This window comes from Chrysemys picta, chromosome 16 (genome assembly GCF_011386835.1).
Source record: "Chrysemys picta bellii isolate R12L10 chromosome 16, ASM1138683v2, whole genome shotgun sequence".
Taxonomy (NCBI): Eukaryota; Metazoa; Chordata; order Testudines; family Emydidae; genus Chrysemys; species Chrysemys picta.
Genome location: NC_088806.1, coordinates 17102248 through 17128855, shown reverse-complemented (window position 1 = coordinate 17128855; position 26608 = coordinate 17102248). Strand labels below are relative to the sequence as shown.

The following is a 26608-nucleotide window of genomic DNA, read 5'->3' as shown; positions in this document are numbered from 1 at the left end:
ACATTCTACATGTTTACATGAAATTCCAATCAGTGCGGAGGCCTGGGCATCTCTTTAAGTCCACACATAAGCCCTTTTTGAGGGCTTCAGTGGTGTAGAGGCGTCTTGCTGGCCCTTTGTATTAAAATGAGCTTCCCCCAATTGCATCCTTACTGGGAGGTGATATCAAGCTGTGGTGATATCAAGTGCCTGCATTGCCTTTCAGACGCAGTGTGTCCAAGCCGTAGCAGCTTGTTCCCCGTCAGCATGACAATATATTAGTAGGCATAAAAAGAGACACATCCAGAGCAAAATCATGTTGTGTGTTTATCGCATCCCACTTCCTTGGGGGTCTTGTGACATTTTGGGATGCAATTCAGACTAGTGAGAGGTTGTGTCACCGCTTGCCCTGTAACCCTGGGTGCCTTAAATGCTCTGCTTCTGTGGCTCACAGCCTGGACGCCAAGAGCCAGCAAGCAGGCATGCAGGTCCCTATGTGCTGTGCAGCCCTGCTTCAGCGCTCTGACCTCAGCAGCCTGCCTACAGCGCAGCAGCCCCATCCTGGTCTCCATCAGTCTTGGTGACTGCTCGTGGGGTGACCTCTGCACCCCCAGGCTCAAATTTCCCCCAAACCACCTGCACTGAAAGTGTCCAGCCCTCTCCTGGAACACTCCGAGAATTTATAAGGGGTGTAGCCCCTTTAAAGAGACAAAAGCCCAGCCGCTTCTTGTCTTAAACTGGAGTTAAGAATCGCTTCCATTTAAACACAGCACCAGGTTGGTTTAGATTAAAAGTAAAACAAGTTTATGAACAAAAAGAGATTCGTTTTAAGTGAGTTCAAGCCCAAGGGATAAAGGCAGAATGGTTACAAGCAAATCAAAGTAAAATACTCTTTCAAGTGGCTAAGACTTTACTCAGCAAGCTATAGCCTTGGTTCAAGGTAGATTTCTTCTCTCTCTTTTTCTTTCCAGCCATGGCTGGCTTTCTCTCAGTCAGGACCTTCTACAGAAGTACAAGGTGCTGGTGTCCCTTGTCTTCCTAGTGAAAGATCTTTGCCTGAACAGGTTTCTCATGTATACACGGTCCCATCTTAAGCTTACAAAAGCTCTGGCCCCTTGTGTCTGTCTGGTGATGGATGCCAAGATTCCTTCTCTCTCCCTATATCCTCCCAAACTCACTGGTTTGTCCCCAGACTTAGATGACCTCGTGCTGTTCTTCCCTTCCTGGGGATTTCCCATTCCCCTGCTGAGTCATATGTAAATGAGCTTGACTGTCTTCGGTCACATCTTGCTTAATTTCATTGGAGACAGGTAGATAGCTGCCTTCCCTCCTGTCTGGGAGAAAACCTGCTTCTCCCTGTTTTTGGTCACAGACTTTAAAGCATAATAGCAGTGAGTACCCATAATTCATCAGAGTGTTAATACAGACATTTCACAATGATATTAAGCACCAGTGTGTCATTAGTCGTAAAAAAACACCTTACTTGATACGTTTTTTATAATACAGTAATATTGTATACAATCCGTTGATTCAATTATTTATCATGTAAGGTTCAGACCTCCTGGCTTTATAGTCCAGTAAACCATTGGAATGGATTCTCAGATAAAGTTCCTTTTCTCCTGCTGGGAAGAGACGCCATGGGGTCTGGTGAAGACTTCATGCTAGTTCCTCCTTTGCTGGTGACAGGGCCGCCCAGAGGATTCAGAGGGCCTGGGGCAAAGCAATTTTGGGGGCCTCTTCCATAAAAAAAAAAGTTGCAATACTATAGAATATTATATTCTCATGGGGGGCCCTGTGGGGCCCGGGGCCTGGGGCAAATTGCCCCACTTGCCCCCCCCTGGGTGGCCCTGGCAGGTGATAGCTGAGTTGTTATCGCCTCCCCTTATTAGCTTGAGGGCTTTGTTTACCTTTTATGTAAATGTACCTTCATTGTCTCTGCCTGATGAACAGGATACTCAGGATAACAGAATTTTTAACTGGGAGGGTTAAAAGATAAAACCACCATGTATCAGTTTGCCCGCACACAGGAGGGGAAAAGAGAGGGAGCGAGGTAGATGGGGACATGAAGCATGAGTGAATGTTGGCTGAATGTTGGCTGAGCTGGGTGAACTTTCTGATAAAACCAACACAGATGGTCACAATGAGTTCAATCCATCCTGATTTCACCTCAGACAGGAAGGGAAGCCTTAGGAGAGGGACTTGCTCTGGTGAGATTTTCCTGCCCAGCTTCCAGGGTCCAGCAGTTTGGATAATGATCCCAAATAGGGCTATTTCTCAAAGCTAACGAAGCTACTTAGCCACTGGAGTTCACGTGCCCCTAACTGAAAACATCCGGTCGGTCAGGGGTGTGATTTTTTTTCCCCAACCCAACCAACGTAGTTATGTTGGAAAAAGCCATCGTTTAGGTGCTGATGTACTGGGGAAAAAGTGCTTTTGCTGGTATATTTTGTTCACGGGACTGGTATAAGCCAGTGTTTCTCAAAGACTGGTCTGTGGACCGGCGCCGGTCCCGGAGATCTCCCTGAGACAGTTTAGGAAGGCAGCAAGCCGATCCCTGGTATCAAAAAGCTAGAGAAACACTATAAGCTGTACTAGCAAAACAACAATATAGAGTTCTCAACAGAAACTCCGAAGAGATGTACCGTCAAACCCATTCTGCTGTAGCCAAAGCCTCCGTTAAAGATGGCTACTCCATTTGGATAAAGCTGTGTTCCGTTTAGGAGCGACAAACCCCTCTCATCATTGGGTCTCTCACACTCAAAATCTTGAATCAGCGAAGGAATGCTTCCTTGTGTTCTAATCACATCCAGGTTATTTATTAACATGCCTTTCCAGGGCTCCCAGCACTATAAAGTATGAGCACCCAACAGACGTTGAGGAATTTACCCTCACAGCCCCCTATGCCGGATTATCTTTGTCCCCCTTTTACTGATAGGGAAACTGAAGCACAGAGATTAAGGTCAAGGTTCTTCAAAATTGACCAATGATGTTCGGGTGCCCAACTCCAGACACCTTTCAGGGGCCTGAATCCCAGAGGCTGGGTGTTCGTCGCTGCCTGAAAATCAAGTTGGGCGTCCAAAAATGGAGGTATCCCACGTGACTAGTCATTATTTTTGAAAATCTTCGCCTAAATCTGTGGCAGAGGCGCAGGCTAGTGCTGTGAAAAGACTATTCTTTGCCAGCTTGTAAGGAGTGAGTATGTATCTATGAAAGCATATGTGCTAGAGGGGGTGTGAATGTGTATGGAGGTGCAACTGCAGAGGTATATAGGTGAATGCAAGGGACTGCTTATGTAAGAGCAGAGCTGGGAGAATAATTTGGAAACAGACCTGGGCAGAAGATGTCAGTGAAAATTACTTCTCTGGAAAGTGTTGCAAAATAATGTTTTCCATTTTCTCTTATGAGTCATTCCGTGACTTTCACCTCTGCCTGGGAATTAGCCATCAACAAATCTTGACTTTCTCCAGTGTATTCTGTATTCAGAATTATTCATCAAATAATTTCTGTGAATAATTCTTAGGCTGGGGCTTGTTTGCATGCATTTTGTTCTGTGTCTCGAATAGGCGAGCTGTTTTGATTGGACAATGTAGTCACATGATGTATTCCTGGTCTCTGGTTAAGAATTCAATAGTGGAGTAAATTTCACTTTTCGGTTTTACAGATTCTATAGAATTTAGCATTTTTTATTAAATTCTGCAGGACTTTTCCATACGAGACATATTCATGTTTGCAAATTCAAAATGTGCTTGTTGAAAAAAAATTTCTGCAGTATTTGCTTAAAAGTCTCCTTTTTATCAACCATTTCTTCCTTAGAATCTGTGTGGAAAGGGAATCCTAAAATGGTGTTAATTCAGCCAAAGCGCAGTCTTCTGAAAATCCAAATGCGCATATAGACTTTTCTTTGCAGACTGCAACTAGCTCGGTTCAAAAGCATGTTGTGGGAGTGAGGATTTCTGTGTGGTGAGTGTGAGAGAGAGACAGATGGAGAATATATATTTGAGTGTGTGTATGTGTGCAAATATGTATGTTTGAGTGAGCGTAGGTGTGTTTTCTGCATGCGTTACGCCAGTGTGTCTATGCACAAATCTATCTGTGAATTTGTGTGCATGAATGTGTATATATATATATATGCATGCATATGTGTTTATGCATGAAAAAAGTGTGAATGTGCATGAATGTTTGTGTGTGTCTACACATGAAAAGGTGTGTGTGTGTGTGTGTGTGTGTGTGTTGGGGGCAGGAGAAGTCTTCCAACGTAATCCACAGATGTGAATTCAAAACAAGACTCAGCAGCCCAGTTGGTCATTAGGAGCAAAGTATGACCCGCTGTGCTTGGCAGAGCGGCCCCGCCATGCCATGGGCATTCAGAGCACGTTCCAGCTCAGCTGTGCAAGAACCAAGCGTGCAGAATGTTTAGTTCAGGGGCAGCCTGCATCCTGCCAACCACAGCAGCCCCTTTGCCTTATCCCCCCGTCAGAGAAGCTAATTGCCTTCACCCTGATGCACAAACCATGCCTGGATCCTGACTTGTTGCTGTTTTCCCGTCTGCCAGCAGCCGCAGCAGCAGCTCACAGAAATGTAAATCTATTTTAATTAAGGGGCTAATAAACAGTAATTATGATGCCAGCACTTTTTCTGTTCCCCTGGAATCATTCCCCCTCGATCCCCGTTCATTCCCAGGTCCTCACTGGGAGAGCTAGGGGCCTGACCTCTCCCACCCTGAAGGTTAAATGCTCCAAAGGCAAACCATGCTCCGTCAAAGGGCGAGCCCCTTTTTTTCTAATCTGCACCACAGAAAGTTAATTATGCGATGGCAGCTCCAGAGCATAGCTGGTAGCCGTTCCCTCATTTGCATTCGCTTCCCCCGCACTGGCACAGGAGCGCCATGAGAGTGGCAAGAAGCCTAACCTTCCCTTCCTCCCTATGCCACCCAGCAGACGAAGCGCTGCTGATTCCCGTGTTCTTGGCCTGACAGACAGCAGCGGTTCTGACATGGCACAGACACTGGGGAGCAGTGGAGTGGGAAAGGGTGAAGTTGTAACCATTCCGTGCTTGGAGAGCCAGAGAGCGCGCCGCTCTGTGACACCCCAGCGGGATGATGCTCAGCCCACCAGCCCTGCAACCGTTCTGTAGCTCAGCTCCATCCCCACCTCCCACACCCTTCCAGAGTTGGCTGCACACATGAAGGGCCCTGAGCCACCCCCATAGCAGGCAGCAAATGAAAAACAAGCCACCGAGTAGGCAGCCTGACCCCCAGCGTCCCTACGGAATGGCTCGCTCGCCCCACAAGCAGTGTATATTTTTAATGCAAAGAATTCAATAAAATGTTTTTCAGTCCCAAGGTTGAAATCTCCCTCTGGTTCTGATCAAAGGCACAAAAGCAACCCGCTTCCTGTGAAAGACGGCAGGGCTGGTGTTTGCCCCTTGAGCTCCCTTTGCCACTAACTCAGAGCTTCATCGAACAAATGGGCTGAGAAGAACCTGGCTGTATCCAACGAGCTCTGTCACACGCAAGAGACAATCCGCTATACATATGAGTGCGCTAGAAAAATGTGCTCTGGAGAACAATCCTGCACTGGCTGGGGATGGACTAGATGAACTCAGCTCTGTTTGTATAATAATCATGTAGCGCCATTAAATAATACTCTGCGCTTCTGTGACCCCTTCTGCTGGAGGATCTCAAAACACTGTGCTAACAAGTCTTATTGTATTACTGTGCCCGTTTTCCATATGGGCAAATGAGGCACTGAAGGGAAGTGATTTAGAGTCGGAATCAGAACCCAGATCCCCACACCCAGACCTGTGCGTTAGTTACAGGATCTTCCATCTATCTCCAAGTGGCAGGTGGCTAAAATCAAAGAGAAGCCAGACTAGGGCAGGCCTACACTTAAAGCTTAGGTTGGCATAGTGATGGTGCTCAGGGGTGTGAAAAATCCACACCCTCTGGCATGTAGCTATGCCAACCTAGCCCCCGATGGAGTTCCGGTCGCCGGCCCCTTGCCAGCCGGGGTCTCGGCCCTGTTCAGCCCGCTGCTGGCCTGGATGGACGGAACCCCAGGCCAGCAGCGGGTTGAGGGGGGCTGGCGGCTGGGACCCCAGCTGGCAGGGGCCGGCGGACAGAACCCCAGACCGGCAGCGCGCTGAGCTGCTCAGCCAGCCGCCGGCCCCTGCCAGCCGGGGTCGCTGCTGCTAACCCCGCTCAGTCCGCTGCCGGTCTGGGGTTCTGTCGGGGGCCCCTGTAAATGTAAAATTTGTTACTGACACATGAAACCTTAAATTACTGAAGACTTGGCACGCCACTTCTCAAAGGTTGCCGACCCCTGTGCTACATCGTAGTGACGCCACTATAATCGCTCATGGAATTTTCAAAGACACCTAAGCAGGGTACAAGCCTAACTCCCATTGACCATTCTAACAATGGGAGTTAGGCACGTAACCTGCGTAGACATTTTGAAAGCTCCACTAGGCGCCTCGCTGCATTTTTAGGCACCTAAAGCCCTTTGTAAATCTGGTCTTATGTTCCCAAGTGACACAGGAGGCACGTTCACTCTGTGTGATTGGAACTGATGAGTCCAGGCTCGCGAAGGAGGCATGGAGAGCCACATGAGGGCAGTCGCCGAGCACGGGGTGGATCGTACGGTCTGCGGGACACTGACACCCCTGGCCATTGGCGCTAGCAGCCCTTGCCAGCTTTCTCTGCATCTGGCTCGTTCAGTCGCCACCCCACAAGCCAACGGGGAGGAATTAGTGTAATCGTCCCCTAATGAATGCAGGCGCTGAGTAATGGGAATAGCTGCTCAGGCAAGGCTGCCACTGCACTCCCTGAGCGACCCCATCACAGGGCCTTATTACAGGCGGGCATGTGCAAAGGGGAAGCCTGTCTGAAAGCGAGAAATAACGAGGGGCTCAGAACAGCCTGTAGGGTTTCGCCTCTAGGGTGAGCAAGAGACAGGGTGTCTCTTGCATTGTGCAAGAGCTCCCTCTGCTGGCCGCCCACAGGGCGCCTGAAACGGGAGAGAATTCTGAACGGAGCTTAGCACCGTGTGGGACCTGCCTTAGAGGGGGAAAGTGAGGGTCTCTTACAGTTTGTGTTAATGATTCCACTGTGGGCTTGGAGAGAGCTGGGGAGCAGTGTATCCACAATGCAGATCCCCAGGATCTGTGTCACACCGCTCAGCAGAAACAGCACAGCCCTGATGTGTCTCCCTACAAGCCCCACTGAAAGGGAACAGTCTGGCCTGAAAGCAGAGCTTTTGGTCCCCATACAGGATCTTTGGTCTGCACTGTGTCCATGTTGCAGATCTTTGCTCCCCTGACGGTTTGATCTGAGATCTCTCTCTCTGGAGAAGACTTAAGGTGACCAAACAGCAAGTGTGAAAAATCGGGACGGGGGTGGGGGGTAATAGGAGCCTATATAAGAAAAAGACCCAAAAATCGGGACTGTCCCTATAAAATCGGGACATCTGGTCACCCTAAAAAGACTGGATCTGTAACACAGCATCTCTGAACCCCCCCCCCCCCCCAAAAAAAAACCCTTCCCTGGAGGGGATACTGTGCTGCTTGCTCTTCATTAGCATCACGCAATATTTCCTGCTGTGGGGTCTCCCTGCATGTGGAAGGAGGTGGGGGGAGTCATCCGGATTTCACCTCTTCTTGTCTCTTTCAGGCCCTCCCATCATTTCCAGCACTCAGACGCAGCACGCCCTGCATGGGGAGAAGGGACAGATCAAGTGTTTCATCCGCAGCACCCCTCCGCCAGACAGAATCGTGAGTAGGCCCGTCCCCTATCTCCATACGGAATGGGCTCGTACAGCGGGAGAGAAGCTGCTGCCCCTCCCGTCGCAGCGCCCTGTGCTAGAGAACGAGGTTAGGCTTGTGGGCCACACTCTAATCCTGTGTGAATTCATTAAAGGAGAAGTCCTGGTGGCATTTAATCACCTTGGTAATAAGCAAGCCGCTTCAGAGCCCCAGGCAGTGACTTTGCACATTTGACTGGCTGGGAAATTCACAAGGTTTTGCAAAGCCAGAAATGAAACCTGTTCTGTAACCAGGGGATGAAAAAGCCCTTGGCTGCTTATGGAAAAAGGTTCTGGCAGAGCCCCGCATCCCATGCACTGGGAAACCGGACTGCTCCTTCTTTGAGTATACGGTACCCAGGGTCAAGACCCGAGGAAGAGCTCCGTGTAGCTCCAGAGCTTGTCTCTCTCCCCAACAATAAAAGCGGTTTTATTGTTGGTCCAATAAAAGCGATTCCCTCCCCCACATCATTGTCTCTCTAATACTAAACCCAATGTTATGTCGCCAAGGAAAACACCTTCCTCCAGCCTTTAAATCACAGCATCTGGGCACGGAACAGACCAGCGTCCCTCACATGTACACACCTTCAAACATGGAATAACTCGCACACCTGCACCCAAGCATCAAACAACCTAGCTGCATGCTTTCAGGCTATTCCCCAGAGCCGGTCAAAGACGAGCAGCATAGTTTGAACCCCAAATGGCTGTTGGATTCAACCACATCCTTGCAGTTTGCTGTGCAGGGCATTTGTGGCCATGGGTGGTGGTTGGGATGAAGGCTGCTCTTCACATAAACGCCCACGGGCACATGCGCTCAAAGGGACTAATGCATGAAAATTGTTCACTAGTCGATGCTGGTTATTCACCATTCTGATTCTCCTGGTTTTAAAACTTCCAGTTATTTAAACAGGGAGCAATACCATGTGACTCAGGGAAGCAATCAGGGAACCATAAACCTACTATGTGACTTAGGTGAGCAATCACACTTTGCAAATAATCGAAGTGAAGTTTTCAGTCACCCTATCACGAGCTGGGATATGGGCAGACTGGCCTGTGGGCAGAGCAGAGGCGGTCAGGCCTAGTGGCTGGAGTTGGAGTCAGAGGCCAGGAAGAGTGCTGAAGATCAGAGCCGGAGGCAGGGTCCAGGAATCAGAGCTGGAGGCAGGGACCAGGAGTCAGAGCCAAGGGTCAGAGGCAGAAATGGGCAGGACAGGAGCAAGGCAGGATCAGGGCTGCAGCCAGGCTAGGAAAAGGGCAAGCACAGGAGAGATTGCAGCTGCAGACATGTGCACTGAGCAGCCGGAGATCAGTGGTTGGGTTTAAGAGCAGGCTTGCTGACTTCCTCAGCCAATCAGGAGGCCCGGCTGTGCTCATAGGCTGGAGACTGGGCTGGCGCTGCTGCCAGCCCTCATTCCTGAAACGCCCCCAGTGGCTGACATTTGCTCACATAAACTGGTTGGCAGAAATCAGGATAGGGTCTCACACGATTTGTGACCAAACAGCGTAAACTAGCCGGAGAAGAAAGGCTGGTGCAGTGGTGAGACAGCTAGAGTCACAGAGGGACTTAGGCGCCCAGCTCCAGGTTGTGGCTCATGGCTGAGAATGCCAAGCGGAGACAGGTGCCTGCCTCCAGCCTCTCATTCAGGTACCTAAGGCCCAGACCAATGGAGTTAGGCACCTAAATATCATTGTGAATCTGGACCCTAAGCCCCATCTCTTTCCTCTGCATTTCATTCCTGGTTGGCTCCGGCAGCTCCCCGCTCAGTGTGCTGGCTTCTGAGAATCCTTTCCTTAGGCACCTAGACCCCCCCCCCCCAGCCACCTCACAATGCATGGGGAGCCAGGCCATCTGACTCAGAGCTGAGAGATCCACTGGGCAGCAGGGTGTCTAAATCCCTTTGTGAATCGAGCCCTTAGTCTCTTTGGGCCTCAGTTCCCCATCCACACAATGGGGATAATAGCACAGCCCTGCTGCACAGGGGTGCTGTGCGTGCTCCGATGCTATAGTTCTGGGGGTCATCGAAGCACCGAGTGTAGCTAACTTGCAGTGACCAGTTTGATCAGGTCTTTGATCACATTCACACCCACCCCAGCACAGAATGTCCCAACAGCTCCTAAAGCACCAGAATTCAGCTGCCACTGCAGCAATTGTAAAGATCTTGGTTGTGAGGCTCCATATTCGTCCCCACTCATTGAACCCAGACAGAGAGAGACAGGTTACACGTCAGGAATATTCGCTAACTTTCAGGGCCAGTGCTACAAACTGCACCTGGGATCAGAAAATCCATCTCCCAGGGATCCTTCTGCCCCCGGCCCAGGAAAGAGTCTGAAGGCTGGAGTGAGCTGGCAGCTGGGTTGATGATTCATGGAGCAGAATAGAATCCAGACGTGTCCCTCCCATTGAACACGAACGCATTTTTACAGCATTTTAATCATTCCAGTCTCAAGCCAAGCTATCTCTTCAATTTCCCCAGTATAGCAAACACAGGGCCCGCTGTAAAATTCTCCACACCACTTACCTTTAGTGGAACTGGACAAGAAGCGCTGATCTGGGTATCTTGCTGATTGGCTTCTGAATTTGTGCCTCATTTTACACCTAGAACAACTGCATTTGAAAATTAGTGGCTGCAATGTAGCCACTGGCACTTCAATGACTTAGGAGCACAGGTTCCTGTGTCTTTCGGTGAGACTCATGCTCCTAAGTCTTGTAAACGCTTTTGAAAGTCCCACTCCTAACTGACTCCCCTTGCACATTAGACATCCGCAGGCTACAGTCTGTGCCCACTGTTATTTAGGGGTGCACACCCCAGGCCAAGTTGAGGCCCTTCTAAAAAAATCAGGCCCTAAATGAACAAAACTAACCCCTCTTGTTGATTTGCAGGCCTGGTCCTGGAAGGAGAACGTGCTGGAGTCTGGGACCTCAGGGCGCTACACGGTGGAGACGGTCAGCACAGAAGAAGGCGTCATCTCGACGCTGACCATCAGCAACATTGTTCGAGCCGATTTCCAGACCATTTACAACTGTACTGCCTGGAACAGCTTCGGCTCAGACACTGAGATCATCCGGCTGAAAGAACAAGGTGGGAGCCACAGACACGGTGCTTAGAAACCAGAAGGGGCTCCTGTGCATTGGGAATTAGCAGCTGGCTGCTCCAGAAGACCAGGGAGGTGCTATGATATCCAGGAGACATTTCAAAGGGAAACTGGGACGTTTTAGGAAGACACTGGGCAGGCTTGTTGGATGGCCCTAGCTCCCAAAGCTTTATGTCCCTGGGAGATGGGAAACGCTCTGCAGAGCCAATGCCGGCTGCACAATGGGGGAGGTGTCGGTAGCTTTTTGTGTGGCTCATTCTGGGTCCGAGTCTGTAAATGTCCTTCCCACTCATTGAAGTCAAGGGGTGTTGGCTCAGCGTTGAGCGCTCTCAAGTGAAGCAGAAGTGGAAGGGTAAAGGCCATTGGGAGCTCATTGACGTGTGCACTGCTCAGAAGTCCCTGTTCCACCACACAGTGCAATGCTGTTGCTGAGGACTGGAGGAGGCGACATGCTCCAGTGACCGTCCACATAAAAGAGGGCCCAAAGCACAAATTTGTTGCGGTGGCAGAGCCTGCTAATGAAACCTGGTCAGCAATTCCGACTGGGTCCATGCCATGCAGGCTGACAGCAGCTCAGTGCCTGCTATTGCATCTCGTTGCTCTGTGCCCACGCAGTGAAGCAGGACACAGACCCAAGTGGGCCAGCCTGGTGTTCAAGCAGAGTGCCCATCGGCTGGCATGCCAGATGCAGGTTTGGGGAGGGCTGGAGAGATGGAACCCACGGCAGCCAGAGTGGGAGGGAAGGGCAGCTCCTAGAAAGCGTTAAGCAGCTCTCTGAGTAATTCTGGGGCAGTTTGGGGACTTCCATGTTGGGAGCTCTGCCTTTGTAGAGAATGTTTTGCCCCTGGAGGGACTCCAGTTCTAGTCTATGTTGTTAAATGCCCAGGCAGGCAAGTGGATTGTTCTCATTAAGCTCTGATTTATATGGACAAAGCTGCCATCCAGATTAAATCAGAGCTAAATGAACCCCTCAAAATTGGCCTCGCGCTTCTTCCAATGCAAACAGTGTTTTTTCCGATCGTCTGCCAATCAGAGCCTGTGCATGGCAATGAGGTGAGTTCCCAGTGGACAGAACCAACAGACTGGGTCCCAGTGGGCAGCTCTGCAGGGCAATGGGTCTGGGTCCCAGCCCGTGACACTGCACGGAGTGGAGCTGGACACCAGTAGGTGTGGGTGACCATTCAAGACGCTTTAGTTGGGTCCTGCAAGGGCACTGATGACTTTGCTGGGGATGGAGCAGGGTCCTAGCAGGTGACATGGCAGTTGATCCCAGCCCAGGGGAGTGATTCCCAGTGGTTGAACCTATAGGAAAGCAGAGCTGAATCCTAGTGGTTGTCCCTACAGTACAACGGTGCCGAATCCATGAGGTGGGGTCTCTACACTACTCCGAAGTCATATCCCAGCAGCAATCTGCAGTGTAGCTCCCAGTCCCCATGCAGTGGAACCTCAGACTAGGTTGGTAGAGGATACCCATTTCAGGGGAACTTCCATGCACCATTGCATCCTCCAGCAGCAAAGAGCCTGCCTGCTCAGCAATACTGACGTGTGCACTTGGGCTTGGCAAGGCTGTAGACGCTTGCTTTATTTTCAAACAGGTACGGAAATGAAATCAGGAGCTGGTATGGAAGCAGGTATGGAATCATGAGCTGAAGGTGAATATGTGACTTGCCCCCAGCTGCGTTATCACACCTTAGCATTCAGTAGCCTCCTTCTAGCTTTACCTTTCCTGAGACAGACAGCGGGAGGGCAGGAAGAGATCTCTCAAAGGCTCTGAGAGACAGTGTTTACCAGTGGACAAGGCACAGACTAGGAGTCAGGAGCCCTGGATTCTTGTCCCAGCTCTGCATGTGACCTCTTGGTGCCTCGATTTCCCCAACTGTTAATACTTAGACCCTTTTGTAAAGTGCTATGGGGTTTACAGACAAGATGCTCTGTATAAATGCTAAGTATTATTATGGGGAAACACACAGGCAAACCAATGAACTTCCAGCCGCCTTTTCCCACCTTGGTGGGAGGGAGTTAGCTACTGTCAGCATTAGGTGGGACAGGTATGGACCTGAAATGGGGCAGACAGTTGCAGGATGCATTGCCTTCATCCCAAACTGTTGTTAGTTGTATTTCTCATCTCCCCGAGCCACAGCATCCTCCATGAAGCCTGGATTAGGTTTCCTGGGGGATGGAGCTGATGAGTCAGCAAATTGCAGCACTGGGCTCTTTGTCAGCTCTGTTCACTGTTACTGCTGGCCCACCCATTACCATCCCTGGCCACCTGACCATCTCATTGTGCCTTTCCATTGTAATTGACTGTGTCTTCCATCCCAGGAGAGCCCTTGGCATTATCTCTGCCAGGAGCCAGCTTTTCCCACTCCCTGTGTCCTGCTCCATCCGCTGCTGGCCACATCACTCATCTAGGACCAAACCCCATCATTCAGAGTCCCTCACTTGCCTCTGGATCTCACTCCCTGCTCCCTTGATGCTGAACTAGCAGGCATTGACAGTGTCTCCAGGCTCCCATCTCTCCACTCACCTGGCGTTCCTTGTTTCTCTAGGAGGAACAAGTAATTGCAGAAGCTCTGTGATGTCTGCTCTTCACGATGAGTTTTCATCGTCTGCATGAGCTTTGCCTAGCACAAGATGTTCCCATTCAGGTTGCTCAAAGAAGTGAGTGACCAAACCTCTCTTCTAATTCTCCCTGGATGTCCATGGCTCACCCCTTACCCTCTCATGTTTGTAATCAGTTGATCTTCCCGGGCATTGTTGCTTATATCAACCCACCCACAAGCTCTAGTGGACACCATCCATCTAAGCGAAGGCACGAGCCTTCTCAGTGAAGGTACAAAGAAGGACACGGTGCATGCAGTAGAACATGGCGAGATGTGTCCGTGGTATTAGCAGGATCCAGTCAAAGGCGGTTTGGTGCAATGTTGCAAAGACTGGCTTGAGGGAGACAAGTTTGTCATAACTCTTAAGAGTTTGCTCAAATTTGAAACCTCATTTGGTCAAACTGCTGCATGCAGAACGCAGGGGTGCCAGTTGGATATTGGGAATAGCAAAATGCAGGCTGCATGTACAGCAGATCTGATGAGCGATAGATGGCTGGGCTAATAGGTTATCTCTGCACTGGCCACCAGCAGGCAGAGTTGTCTGGAAGCAGAATGCTAGAGAAGTGGCAGAAGAGAAGGTGGAGGCTACAGCAGCCATATTTAGGGACTCACTGTAAACAAGGAAGCAGGGCTTGGGGAATTGAGTGTAGGGCGTATGAGGAAGGCTCACAGATGCTACCTGCCCATTAAGCTGGCTTCAGCAGCTTATAGTAGCCATCTCAGATTCTGCCCAGGAGGCATGGAGGGGATAGAGAGCCACCAGCGGCTGTGTTGGGAGCAATCTGGAGCCCTTGACACAGCAAGTCACCCAGAAAGAACAGTGTCCACCAAGGTGGTGAGATTTGCAGACACTGTGATTGTCCAGCAAGGGGCACGTTAGCTCTGCCATATGTAAATTAGGGTTAAGAGGAGCACTCGTCTCCAATATGCTTGCAATACAGTTTGGAAGGCTAGGAGTCTGAGAATAAATCTGACTGATCCAAGTCAAGGTAGGGATCTGCCGTAGATGGGGACAAGCAGGATGTAACGTTCTCTGGGGCAGGTCCCTCTCAGCATTCTTGGACAGGATGTTAGAACAACCGGCAGGGAAGTTGTACACCAAATTTTGATGCATGCTGGGATATGATACTAGGGAGTGTTCTCTCCTGGCAAAAAGTGTCATGGCCCTCTCTTGTGGCTGGTTCACAAGAGGATGACAGCCTACTACTGCTACTGACAAAAGGAGCTTTACTACTTTAGCTCGAGTGGTAGAGGCAGGGCCGGCGCAACCCATTAGGCGACCTAAGCGGTTGCCTAGGGCGCTACAATTTGGGGGGCGGCGACCGCAGCGGTATTTCGGCGGCGGGACCTTCCGCCCCCTCTGTGGGGTGCAACATTTCGGGGCGGGACCTTCCGCTGCCTAGGGCGGCAGAAAAGCTGGTGGCGTTCCTGGGTAGAGGACTGTGCTTTGGTGCTGAAGGGCCCTGGTTCAACCTGTATCGCTGACCCATGCAAGGGGATGGTTACATTCAATGACTTCAGCTGCAAGCATTGAGCCCAGCTGGAAACATTCAGTAAAGTTGCTAGTCCTTGACCTTAACAGCAGATCTTAGAGTGTAGTCATTCAAAGCCCTCAGAGATGATCTCAGATACAATTTTGTGTAGAGCTGGCTGAAAATGTTTGCAAACATCCATTCAAACAGTGACTGTAAATATACACCCATGGATGGGCCTTGCAACCCCTTTGTAGTGCTTCCCGTGAGCTTTGAGCAAGGTTTTATAGGCAAAAATATTTGCCAGAAGTGTCCCGGGCGCTATGTGAATATGCATCTGCACAAGGAGTCTTGCTGGGAATGTTCACACGGTCATTGGGGAAGCTCTTTGTGGGTTTGGCAGTCATCCAGGTAGGGAGCAGAAACAGTACCATGTGAATGAAGTACCAATCGCACAGTATGAATAGCAAATTACATATACGTGAATCAACATTCAGCAGACACCTTGCGAGCAAGCCATGAAATGCATGAACCATGCACTGACTCATTTCAAACAACCACCTAAATAATGAAGATTAAATCTGTTTGCAGATAATTCGCAAACAGAAGAATCAGGCTAAATCCACCCAGTAAATTGCTTGTCCAGCCCTACTGAGGGCAAAAGAAAACAGGGGAATACACCTGTGATAGCTGGTGTATGCTCTAAAACACTGAATGAGCTAAGGACCCTTGAACTGGCCAGAACAAGTTGACCTTAAAGCTGTAGATGGGATCAGTGACTGCTGGGTATTTTCTCATGGGCATTTCTATAACATTTATTGCCCTACCACCTTAGCACCCAAAGAGCAGTCAATGGAAACCAGTGTCCATGGTGAATAGTGCATGTGTCTTTTGTGTTATGCACCCCCATGGCTCTGCCAAGGCCAGCCTAGACTGGCAGTTGGAGGGAACTATCCGCCCTCGTGTGGTCCGAGAACTACAACAAATGCCTGCGGCAGCCAGTATACTTCAATGAGTCAGGACAACCCTGCCTGGACATCCCCTTCTGCCCTCTTTACTTCTACAGGGAGGAGAGTGAAATATACAGAGGTGTCCAAGGGTTCTGAACAGATGGAGGCTTGACCTTGATCCCCTCCTGACTAATAGTAACTGCAAGTCGCACCATGGGCCACTGGAAAGATCATTTCCCTGCTAAACTTGCAATAAGCTCTCGGCTTGTCCTCTGACCTTTTCAATTTGACCTTTGACCCAGATCAGTCAGAGGAGAACCCCTCCGACACTCTTAGTGGGTACTCACACTTACCCTAAGTCACTTCCCTTGGGTTTCCAGGAAGGTCTGTTGTTCGATCTCGTGTCCTCAATTTGCAAATCGGTCTTTACATCAAGACTGGATGCTTTCCTAAAAGATCTGCTCTTGTTCAAACAAGAATTAATTCAGGGAAGTCCTCTGGCCTCTGTTATGCAGAAGGTCAGACTCGGTGATCACAGTGGTCCATTCTGGTTTTATAATCTATGGATCTATGTCCTCCAGTATTAACAACCTCCATTTGCACAGGAGAGTGAAGCATGGGGACATTTTTTCTCTAGACTTCATAGCAAATTGTTCATTTACAAGGCAGACCCGCATGAGCAGAACCAATTTGCATCTAGAAAGTAACTTATTTTCACTGACTAATCCCTCCACTTCTTGAGAAGGGAGGGCTGTAAGGATTAGCTTCCACTCTATGCCGGCGCCAGGAATTCAAGATGAACTAGGGATGGGCAAAGATCTTTTTGCCTAACTCTGAGCCCACTCAAATGCCATGGGTTTGAAAGTTCAGCCTGAACTTGGGTTAGTGGCACTGGGGCCGTGGTATTGGGTGTTGATCCATTTGGACGAGACTGAGGGCAGGTCTACACTTAAAATGCTGCATTGGCACAGCTGTAGCACTTTAGTGAAGACACCACGCTGATGGGAGAGCGTCTCCCATCGGCTTAGTTCATCCACCTTCATGAGAGGGGCTGTCTACCTGGGGTGTTAAGGTCGGTATAACTGTCACTCGGGTGTGGATTTTTCACAACCCTGAGCAACGTAGTTATACCAAAGTCATACTGTACTGTAGATCTGGCCTGAGCAAAAGAGCAGAGAGGGGGAAAGAGACAGATCCTAGTGATATCAGTGGATTGGATATCAGTGCTTTGAGCAGGGGGTTGGACTAGATGACCTCCTGAGGTCCCTTCCAACCCTGATATTCTATGATTGCACACACATCGTGATGGCACCATAGTCCAGGATAGAGTAAACAGGCCATTTAGAATGTGTCTGCATGAGAAAGTAGCACTAATTGGACTTCAGGTGTGTATTGAAACTGATTTAGCTTGCAGTTATTTAAACCGATGTCATGCAAACTACTAGGTGGACACTGATTTGGGTTTAAGAGTGGCATGTATTGATATAGATTAAGTCTATTGCAAATGGGTTTTATCCAAACCAGAATAAATTATTCCTAACCCGAACTCAGAGGGGAGGAGGTGTGCACAGTTTAGATTGTCTTCACTGCAACTTCAACTCGGTCTGAAGTGCAGATTTTCCCCTTGCCGTGCTCCCCATTCATACAGCCCCACGCCTTTGTCATTGCCACATGATGAAGCTGCCCTGAGCTACAGAGCAGAGCCCAGGGTTGCTGATAACATATATTGCGGTGGAGACACGCAGCTACGGGCAGCCCTAAAAATTGAGACACGATGGTCCTCCACTCCCGTCCCATAAGCCCCTGGTTGGAAGTGGACTATGAATCTGGCCCTGCTAAGCTTCCTGCTTGCAGTTTCTCCAGGTTCCCCCCATCTCCTGTGTTTGAGACAGTAGAACAGTGTGATGGCGCTGTTACAGATGGGGATACTCCGGATCAATTTACCATGTTACTGTGTACCCCATGCAACTCTCTCATGTCGCCACCATAAGCTTGGGGAGGTTTGACCAGTCCTCACACAGAGCACAGCCCTCCCCTTAGCTACAGCTTGACTCGCTTCTGGGGAAAATGAAAGCGCCAGGTTTAGATTAGAGGAGAAGGTGTTTTGTGAGCCCAGGCCATGTTCTCCAAACCCAAACGTCACCCGTGAGTGTCACAAACCCTCAGCCTCGACGCAGCAGCTGATTTATGCAGGGAGCACTAAGGATTTCCAGTGGGTGATCGTCACCATGCTCCTGTAATAACGGCAGACAGCGGTGACTGGGGAAAGCCCCCAGGAGGGCGCACACAAAAGAGTCAAGGTGCAGCGAGAAGGAAGCGTTCCCAGTGGCACTGTGGCATTTCATATATTCATTATCTCTCCGTGATTCCAGATCAAATTGGCTCATTTGCCAAGTCGAAGGGCCTTGTTTCCCTAACCGCTCCTCACATCAGCAGCAAGGAAAACCAACCCCACAGCTGGAGCGGAGCTGAGCATTCGGCTGGTGATGCCTGAGGCAGAAGAGAACGCAGCTCACTGCCCCATAGCTGAATCAGCTCCTGTGCAGTTAACAAATGTAACCGTCTCTGTGCTAGTAAAGGCTGCTTAGACATGCTGGGAGCAGCTACAGAGTAGGAAGGGTCAGTCTTAAAGTCACCTGGCTCCTGAGTGGCCCCATCAGTCCCCCCGGGCCAGCCAATAGGAAGGAAGGATGGCGCAGTGGTTAAGTTGCTAAGCTAGGAGAAGTAGACTGGCCTGCAAGACCCTGCTCGGCCACAGGCTTCTTATCTCCTTGGGCAAGTTCCTTAGTTTCTCTGAGCATCAGCACCCCGTCTGTACAGTGGGGTGAAGTACAGTAGCTCGGCTACCACAGAAGTGGGGGCTCTGTAAGTCCCTAATAGAACAGGAAATCCTGGGAACCAGCCCTCCGGCTTTCACGAGCTTCTTACAGTGGATGCATATGTGGCATTTGCAGCTCCCTGTGAACATGGCCCCGTTTTGCCCTCTGTCACCAAGCTGTGGTGCCTGCTGTTGGCTATTGCCCATCATTGCACAGCATTGAGACCCTCAGGGCTGCAGCTGTGGGTTTTGAATGCCCGTCTCAAATCCTCAGCGTTTGGTGAGGGCACTGGTCGGATCTGGGGCCCATTTGCAAACGTTGGACCCAAATCCCCCCTAGGCAGGGGTGAAAGTAAGATAAATTACTTATCAGTATGGGGGGCTCACCTTTGGGCCCCTGGAAGAGGCGGGGCCTTGAGCGGAAGGGGTGGGGCTGTGGGATTGACCTTTTAAATCGCCGGGCCCCCGGGCAGCTGCCCCTTTTCCCCCCATCCCTCCTTTGGCGGCCCTGCCAGTAGGGTGCCTACCCGTTGGCAGCCCTGGGGGGGGGAGGGGCAGCGACGTTTAACATCAGCTGTGTACAGGCCAGTACTGGTGGCCACTTCTTACCAGTATGCTGTACTGGCCCACTTTCACCTCTGCCCCTATTTTTGGGAGGGGCATACATAAGAACGGCCATACTGGGTCAGACCAAAGATCCATCTAGCCCAGTATCCTGTCTTCCAACAGTGGCCAGTACCAGGTTCCCCAGAGGGAATAAACAGAACAGGTAATCATCAAGTGATCCATCCCGTCGCCTATTCCCAGCTTCTGGCAAACAGAGGCTAGGGACACCATCCTGGCTAATAGATATTGATGGACCTATCCTCCATGAACTTGTCTAGTTCTTTTTTGAACCCTGTTATACTCTTAGCCTTCACAACATCCTCTGGCAAAGAGTTTCACAAGTTGACTGGGCGTTGTGTGAAGAAATAATTCCTCTTGTTTGTTTTAAACATGCTGCTTATTAACTTCATTTGGTGATCCCTAGTTCTTGTGTTATGAGAAGGAGTAAATAACACTTCCTTATTTACTTTCTCAATACCAGTCATAATTTTATAGACCTCTATCATATCCCCCCTTATTTGAAAAGTCCCAATCTTATTAATCTCTCCTCATACGGAATACCCCTAATCATTTTTGTTGCCCTTTTCTGAACCTTTTCCAATTCCAATATATCTTTTTTGAGACGGCGTGACCACGTCAGTACGCAGTATTCAAGGTGTGGGCATATCATGGATTTATATGGAGGCAATATGATATTTTCTGTCTTATTGTCTATCCCTTTCTTAATGATGCCCAACATTCTGTGAGCTTTTTTGACTGCTGCTGCACATTAAGTGGATGTTTTCAGAGAACTATCCACAGTGACTCCAAGATCTCTTCCTTGAGTGGTAACAGCTCATTTAGACCCCATCATTTTGTATGTATAGTTGGGATTATGTTTCCCAATGGGCATTACTTGGCATTTATCAACATTTAATTTCATCTGCTGTTTTGTGAGATCCTTTTGTAGCTCTTCGCAGTCTGCTTTGGACTTAACTATCTTGAGTAATTTTGTATCATCTGTACATTTTGCCACCTCACTGTTTACTCTTTTTCCAGATCGTTTATGAATATGTTGAATAGGACTGGGCCCAGTACAGACTCCTAGGGGACACACTATTTACCGCTCTCCATTCTGAATACTGACCATTTATTCCTACCTTTTAACCAGTTACCAATCCATGAGAGGACCTTCCCCCTTATCCCATGACAGCTTACTTTGCTTAAGAGTCTTTGATGAGGGATCTTGGCAAAGGCTGTCTGGAAAGCTAAGTACACTATATCCACTGAATCCCCCTTGTCCACATGCTTGTTGACCCCCTAAAAGAATTCTAGTAGATTGGTGAGGTATGATTTCCCTTTACAAAAAACACATTGATGAACGTAATTTGTTGGGGAAGAGTCAATGTGTCTGACAATTCTGTTCTTTACTATAGTTTCAACCAATTTGCCTGGTACTGAAGTCAGGCTTACTGGCCTGTAATTGCTGGGATCACTTCTGGAACCCTTTTTAAAAATTGGCGTCACATTAGCTATCCTCCAATCATTTGGTACAGAAGCTGATTTAAATGATAGGTTCAAACTACAGTTAATAGTTCTGCAATTTCACATTTGAGTTCCTTCAGAACTCTTGGATGATACCATCTGGTCTTGGTGACTTATTACTGTTTAGATTATTAATTTGTTCCAAAACCTCCTCTAATGACATCTCAATCTGGGACAGTTCCTCAGATTTGTCATCTAAAAAGAATGGCTCAGGTTTGGGAATCTCCCTCACATCCTCAGCTGTGAAGACCGATGCAAAGAATTCATTTAGTTTCTCCACAATGGCTTTATGGTCCTTGAGTGTTTCTTTAGTATCTCGATCGTCCAGTGGCCCCACTGGTTGTTTAGCAGGCTTCCTGCTTCTGATGTACTTAAAAACAAATTTGCTATTACTTTTTGAGTCTTTGGCTAGCTGTTCTTCAAATTCTTTTTTGACCTTCCTAATTATATTTTTACACTTCATTTGCCAGAGTTTATGCTTCTTTCTATTTTTCTCACTAGGATTTAACTTCCACTTTTTAAAGGATGTCTTGTTGCCTCTCACTGCTTCTTTTACTTTGTTGATTAGCCACAGTGGCACATTTGTGGTTCTCTTACTATGTTTTTTCATTTGGGGTATACATTTAAGTTGAGCCTCTATTATGGTGTCTTTAAAAAGTTTCTATGCAGCTTGCAGGGATTTCACTTTTGGTGCTGTACCTTTTAATTTCTGTTTAACTAACGTCTTCATTTTTGTGTAGTTCCTTTTTCTGAAATTAAAGGCTACTGTGTTGGACTGCTCTGGTGCTTTCCCCGCCACAGGGATATTAAATGTAATTATATTATGGTCACTATTACTAAGCGGTCCAGCTATATTCACCTCTTGGGCCAGATCCTGTGCTCCACTTAGGTTCAAATCAAAACTTGCCTCTCCTCTTGTGGGTTCCAGGACTGGCTGCTCCAAGAAGCAGTCATTTAAAGTGTCAAGAAACTTTATCTCTGCATCCCTTCCTGAAGTGACAGGTACCCAGTCGATATGGGGATAGTTGAAATCCTCCATTATGATTGAGTTTTTTTATAGCCTCTCTAATCTCCCTGAGCATTTCACAGTCACTGTCACCATTCTGGTCAGATGGTAGGCAGTATATCCCTACTGCTATAGTCTTATTATTCAAGCATGGAATTACTATCCATAGAGATTCTATGGTATAATTTGGTTCATTTAAGATTTTTCTTCATTTAATTCTACGCTTTCTTTCATGTATAGTGCCACTCCCCCACCAGCATGACCTTTACTGGCCTTCCGATATATTTTGAACCCTGGTATTACTGTTTCCCATTGATTATCCTCATTTCTGTGATGCCTATGATATCAATATCCTCATTTAATATGAGGCACTCTAGTTCACCCATCTTATTATTTAGACTTCTAGCATTTGTATATAAGCACTTTAAAAACTTGTCACCTTTTAGCTGTCTGCCATTACATGATGTAATTGAATGGGACTCTTCTTCATTTGACTGTTTCTCAGCAGAGCCTACCCGTATTTTATCATCTTCCATCCTCTCCTCCTTATGAGAACATAGAGAATCTCCATTAATAGATCCTCCCCTAAGGGATGTCTCTGCCCAAACCACGTACTCCTCCGCACCTGTCAGCTTTCCCCCAGCCCTTAGTTTAAAAACTGCTCTATGACCAAGTGCCAGCAATCTGGTTCCATTTTGGTTTAAGTGGAGCCCATCCTTCCTGTATAGGCTCCCCCTTTCCCAAAAGTTTCCCCAGTTCCTAATAAACGTAGGGAAGAATGTGCTGAAGCCATAGTTTGGTTGGTCCCATCTCTAAAAAAATAACAAGAAGAAAGGGACATAAATCTGATTCCAGCTTGGCTGTTTCTTTCTTGCAATAATTCCCGAGCTGCCTTCCTTGTCTTAGTCCCCTCTGCTTGCCCTCTGCTGGGATCTTTGGCAGTAATAGGTAGCTAGTGTCTAAAATGGAACACTCCCAGTTAAGTTAGCAGCATGCACAACATCTTTTGCCATGAGGTGGGGTCCCCAGAACGAGATGGAGCAGTCATCATTTAGAAAGGAGCTTTGATGGTGCGGCATGATGCAACCCCCAAGGAAATGGATCTCACTGCAAGGGTATGGACTCTACCATATACCCACTATTTAGATGAGCCCTTACCCAAAGGCCATTGATGTCAGTGGGAGTCTTTCCTCTGCCTTCAGTGAGGTTTGGGTCAGACCTGGGCAGCGTTAAATATCGACAACTAGATATAATTGTGTTGAATAATCGCAATATTAACATGGGCTATTCAGTAGAAGTGCTTGGGTGATGATCTCGTTAGAGATTTGCCAGGGGATCACAAGATTGTGCGGACCAACTTACAAACTTCCCTAAAAGTGATTTTTTTTTTTCTATTGCAAAATGTGGTCTGGCACTGCTTCCAAAAATCAGCTTTGCAGGCTGAAAATCCCAGCGGGGAGCTAAAAAACAAATTCATCATGGGCATAAATACACAAACATGGAGCACCCTCTCCCTCATCACTCCACCAGCTCCGCTGTTCCAATCCAGAGCCCAGCCAAGGCACCTTCATCTTGAGTTGCAGCACCTGCTCTTCCAGTCTTAGCCTCCCAACACAGCTCAGCCAATGTGGTTGATCTTACGTTTCGGAGGACTCTTTGGAATCCCACCCCCTTCCCCGTTTAGAGCAGAGCAACGGAGCTATCCAGGGGCCAGCGAAGCGAGTCATACTTGTACATGTCTTCTCTCCGACACGCTGTGTCCTCCCGAGGACAGTCAAGTTACAGTCAAGCTCATTTGTCTTGCACTATGCGTCATCCACCCGGTCCAAGACCAGCATAGTTATTGGGTGGGGATGGGCAGGAGAGCTAAGAAGCCAGTGCACAGACCCAACACTCGCCAGGAGTGGGGTTATGGCGGCCAGGGGGGGGTTAGGCAGCGGGGCAGGGGAAGGTGGTACTCAGACACTTCACTGGCTCCCTCGTTCCTCTTGCAGAGTCGGTGCCGATGGCGGTGATCATAGGCGTCGCTGTGGGGGCCGGCGTGGCATTCCTGGTGCTGATGGCCACCATCGTAGCCTTCTGCTGCGCACGCTCGCAGAGAAGTAAGTGCCTTCCCTTTCTTTCATTTTAAACACAATCGCTGGGGTCAGACTGAGAGTCCTGGAAACCGAGCTCACCTGTGTATACAGGGGAAGGATAGCTCAGTGGTTTGAGCATTGGCCTGCTGGAAATGAGGTGGGCATTTAGGGATTTGGGGCAAAAATCTGTCTGGGGATTGGTTCTGCTTTGAGCAGGGGGTTGGACTAGTTGACCGCCTGAGGTCCCTTCCAACCCGAATCTTCTATGTTTCTATGAGAGCACGAGGGACGGCAGCGGGAGGTTCCCAGGTGCTGTCCCTCCCTTGATCTCAGGATGAAAGGAGAATGCAAATGCATGGCTCTGCCAGGTGTATATTTGTAGACTGATGGGGACACCTGCCTGCTAAGAACTTGTCTGAGATCAGCCAAGCCAAACAAACAATCAATGGTAACAAACTCTTTGGGTCCCTCAGCTCTGGGTTGAGTCTGTAGCAGCAACAAGTCGCCTATCCGAGAACCAGCCCCCTGAGCTAACAGACTGTGCTAAACTCTTGTCTCGGGGAGATGTCGTGCAGAGGTGGTGGCAACCTGACCCACAATGCATCAGCAGCCTGATGGCTGGCCAATCTGTTCATAGAGCAACACTGATGGTGGCTTCATCCAGCAGAGGGTCTGCAGGCCACTGGCCGGGTGGAGTCTTGGGGGCCTGAGGCTTGTCTACCCTGCAGGGAATGCAGACTGCAATACTCACTTGTGCTGTGGGAGCCTTAGCAGGCGGAGAAGAGAGGACGACACTGGGCGAATGGGTATGTAAGAAGCGAACAGGGTAATTCACAGAGGAATTCCATCTTGAATTCACCAGCCTGACACCGAGGCAATCTGTCTATCACATGTGGCTACAGAATGTTCCACACTACTTTGCGCTCCCAAGGCACCTTCCAGGAGAGGGTTTGAATGCACTTTAAAAACCAGATGGGCCAAATTCTGATCTCCGTTGTGCTGATTTAAATGATAGAATCACTCTGGCTGTCATGTGTTAAGCAACAAACCGCCTCTGCTTTAGTGAGGGGGAAACTGAGGCACGGGGCAGCTGAGTGCCTTTCAACATCCTACAAAGAATCAGTGACACAGCTGGGAATGGATTCCAGGAGCCCCAGCACCCTACTCTAACCACTGGATGATACTCCCTCATGGCAAAGTTATGTCATGCAGGCAGGATACAAATACTGAAGTAGTTTCGGCTTCTGAACTAGGAGCGGGTGCAAAGTGTGTTCCAGATTTTATTTTTTTAGTCCACTTTATCATTCTAAAATATGCATGTTCATAATAAGAAATTCCAGTCTCTGGTGTTTATGTAGGGCCTAGGGTGTTATGTGCTTTGCTGCAGTGGGACTCTACATTCAAATGACATGAAAGGCGCAGGTAAAGGAATGAAGGGGTAAACAGCTCAGGATCATGTTGCCTCATTAAAAAAAACACAGAGAAATTAAAGCATGATTGTTGGCTACATGAAAAAGAATCAAACCATCAGGGAAAGGCGCGTGATTGTTTTGAGCATCTAAAACAGCGTTAGAGAACAAGCAATCCTTGACAGTGCTTCCAGCTAGAGGGACTCTGCAATAGAAACAGCCAAAGTTGTTCATAAGCTCTTTGTTTAGTTGCCAGCGAAACGCAGTTGGTTTTCCTTTTTGATTGCTTGCAAAGAAATCAAAGAGCCCCGATTCCTCCTGGACTTGGGTAACAAACGGCTGGCCTCGTACAGCAGCAACGTGTGCACTATTAAGAGCAATAATGACGTCTGGTTTTGAACTCTCCGAAACCCCATTAGCGGCTCTTGCAGATATTAGCAAATTAAATCTTGGGCAGTCATTCATCTTGCATTTTGGTAACTAGTTCTGATGGACCGGAGACGAGCCAGTTCAGTTTCGCTGGAATTGTTCAGCGACGCTGTGTGATTCAAGCAGCCTGACAGAAAATGGGCCAAATTGTTGTTACCATGTCAATGGTCAGACATAATCAGCCATGCTTTTCCCCGTCGCTTTTAGATAGCCACACACGCACTGTATCATCCCAAGGAGGGGGGCTCATTATACTCTTCTTATTTGATGGAACCAGATGGTGCTGGGTTCTTTTCGGGACATACACTCTAACATTAATGCGATGATGATAGATCGGATATGCAATGGAGGCGCCAAGGCTTAGAGCGGGAAGTAATGCCAGGGATTGAACGTGTCAGTTATTCAAAGGCTACGACAGTTGGAATAGCAACTGGCATGCTGCTGCCTGCTCTCTCAAACCTTTGGAGTAGAATTCAGAGTTTGCCTGCTGTCTGGCTCTCTGTGCTGTGGTAGGTCTGCCTTAGCTCTCAAAGATTCCTCAGGCCCTTCAGCAAAGGAACATCTCCACTTTTTCCCACATCCTCAAAGGTGTTCAGGCACCTTCCACCCATTGGTTTCAATGGCACCTCTGAGGATCTGGGCCTTCGTCTCTTTGTGCCTCAGCGCCCCATCTGTATAATGGGGATAACAGCTGTTGTCACTGATGGCACATCTGGGCTACGCAGGGTAACTGTTGCTCTGACCTCTGTACCTGGCAGGATATGGGAAAATGGGGCAGCGGCGGGGTTGCACTGCTGCTGTGCTTGAGTGATTTTAAACTTGGGTGTTTCAGACTAGGCACCTCA

The 26608-nt window shown here is 48.7% G+C and overlaps 1 protein-coding gene and 1 long non-coding RNA gene across 5 annotated transcripts in view; one reads left to right on the top strand and one right to left on the bottom strand.

Moving 5' to 3' along the window:
- Nucleotides 1-26608, top strand: part of KIRREL3 (kirre like nephrin family adhesion molecule 3) — a 689345-nt gene that overhangs the window by 626496 nt on the left and 36241 nt on the right. For 3 of the 4 annotated variants that reach the window (XM_065570445.1, XM_005294677.5, XM_065570447.1), the window contains 4 exons: nucleotides 7646-7746; nucleotides 10657-10855; nucleotides 12464-12499; nucleotides 23842-23949. In XM_065570445.1, the coding sequence (XP_065426517.1) occupies nucleotides 7646-7746; nucleotides 10657-10855; nucleotides 12464-12499; nucleotides 23842-23949 (444 nt within the window). The remainder of the gene's footprint in view (nucleotides 1-7645; nucleotides 7747-10656; nucleotides 10856-12463; nucleotides 12500-23841; nucleotides 23950-26608) is intronic. The other variant, XM_065570446.1, reaches the window with a different exon arrangement.
- Nucleotides 761-6201, bottom strand: LOC135976056 (uncharacterized). The gene is made up of 2 exons (XR_010593279.1): nucleotides 979-6201; nucleotides 761-908 (listed from the first exon to the last, which is right to left on the bottom strand). It is a non-coding gene; the product is annotated as an uncharacterized LOC135976056 (long non-coding RNA).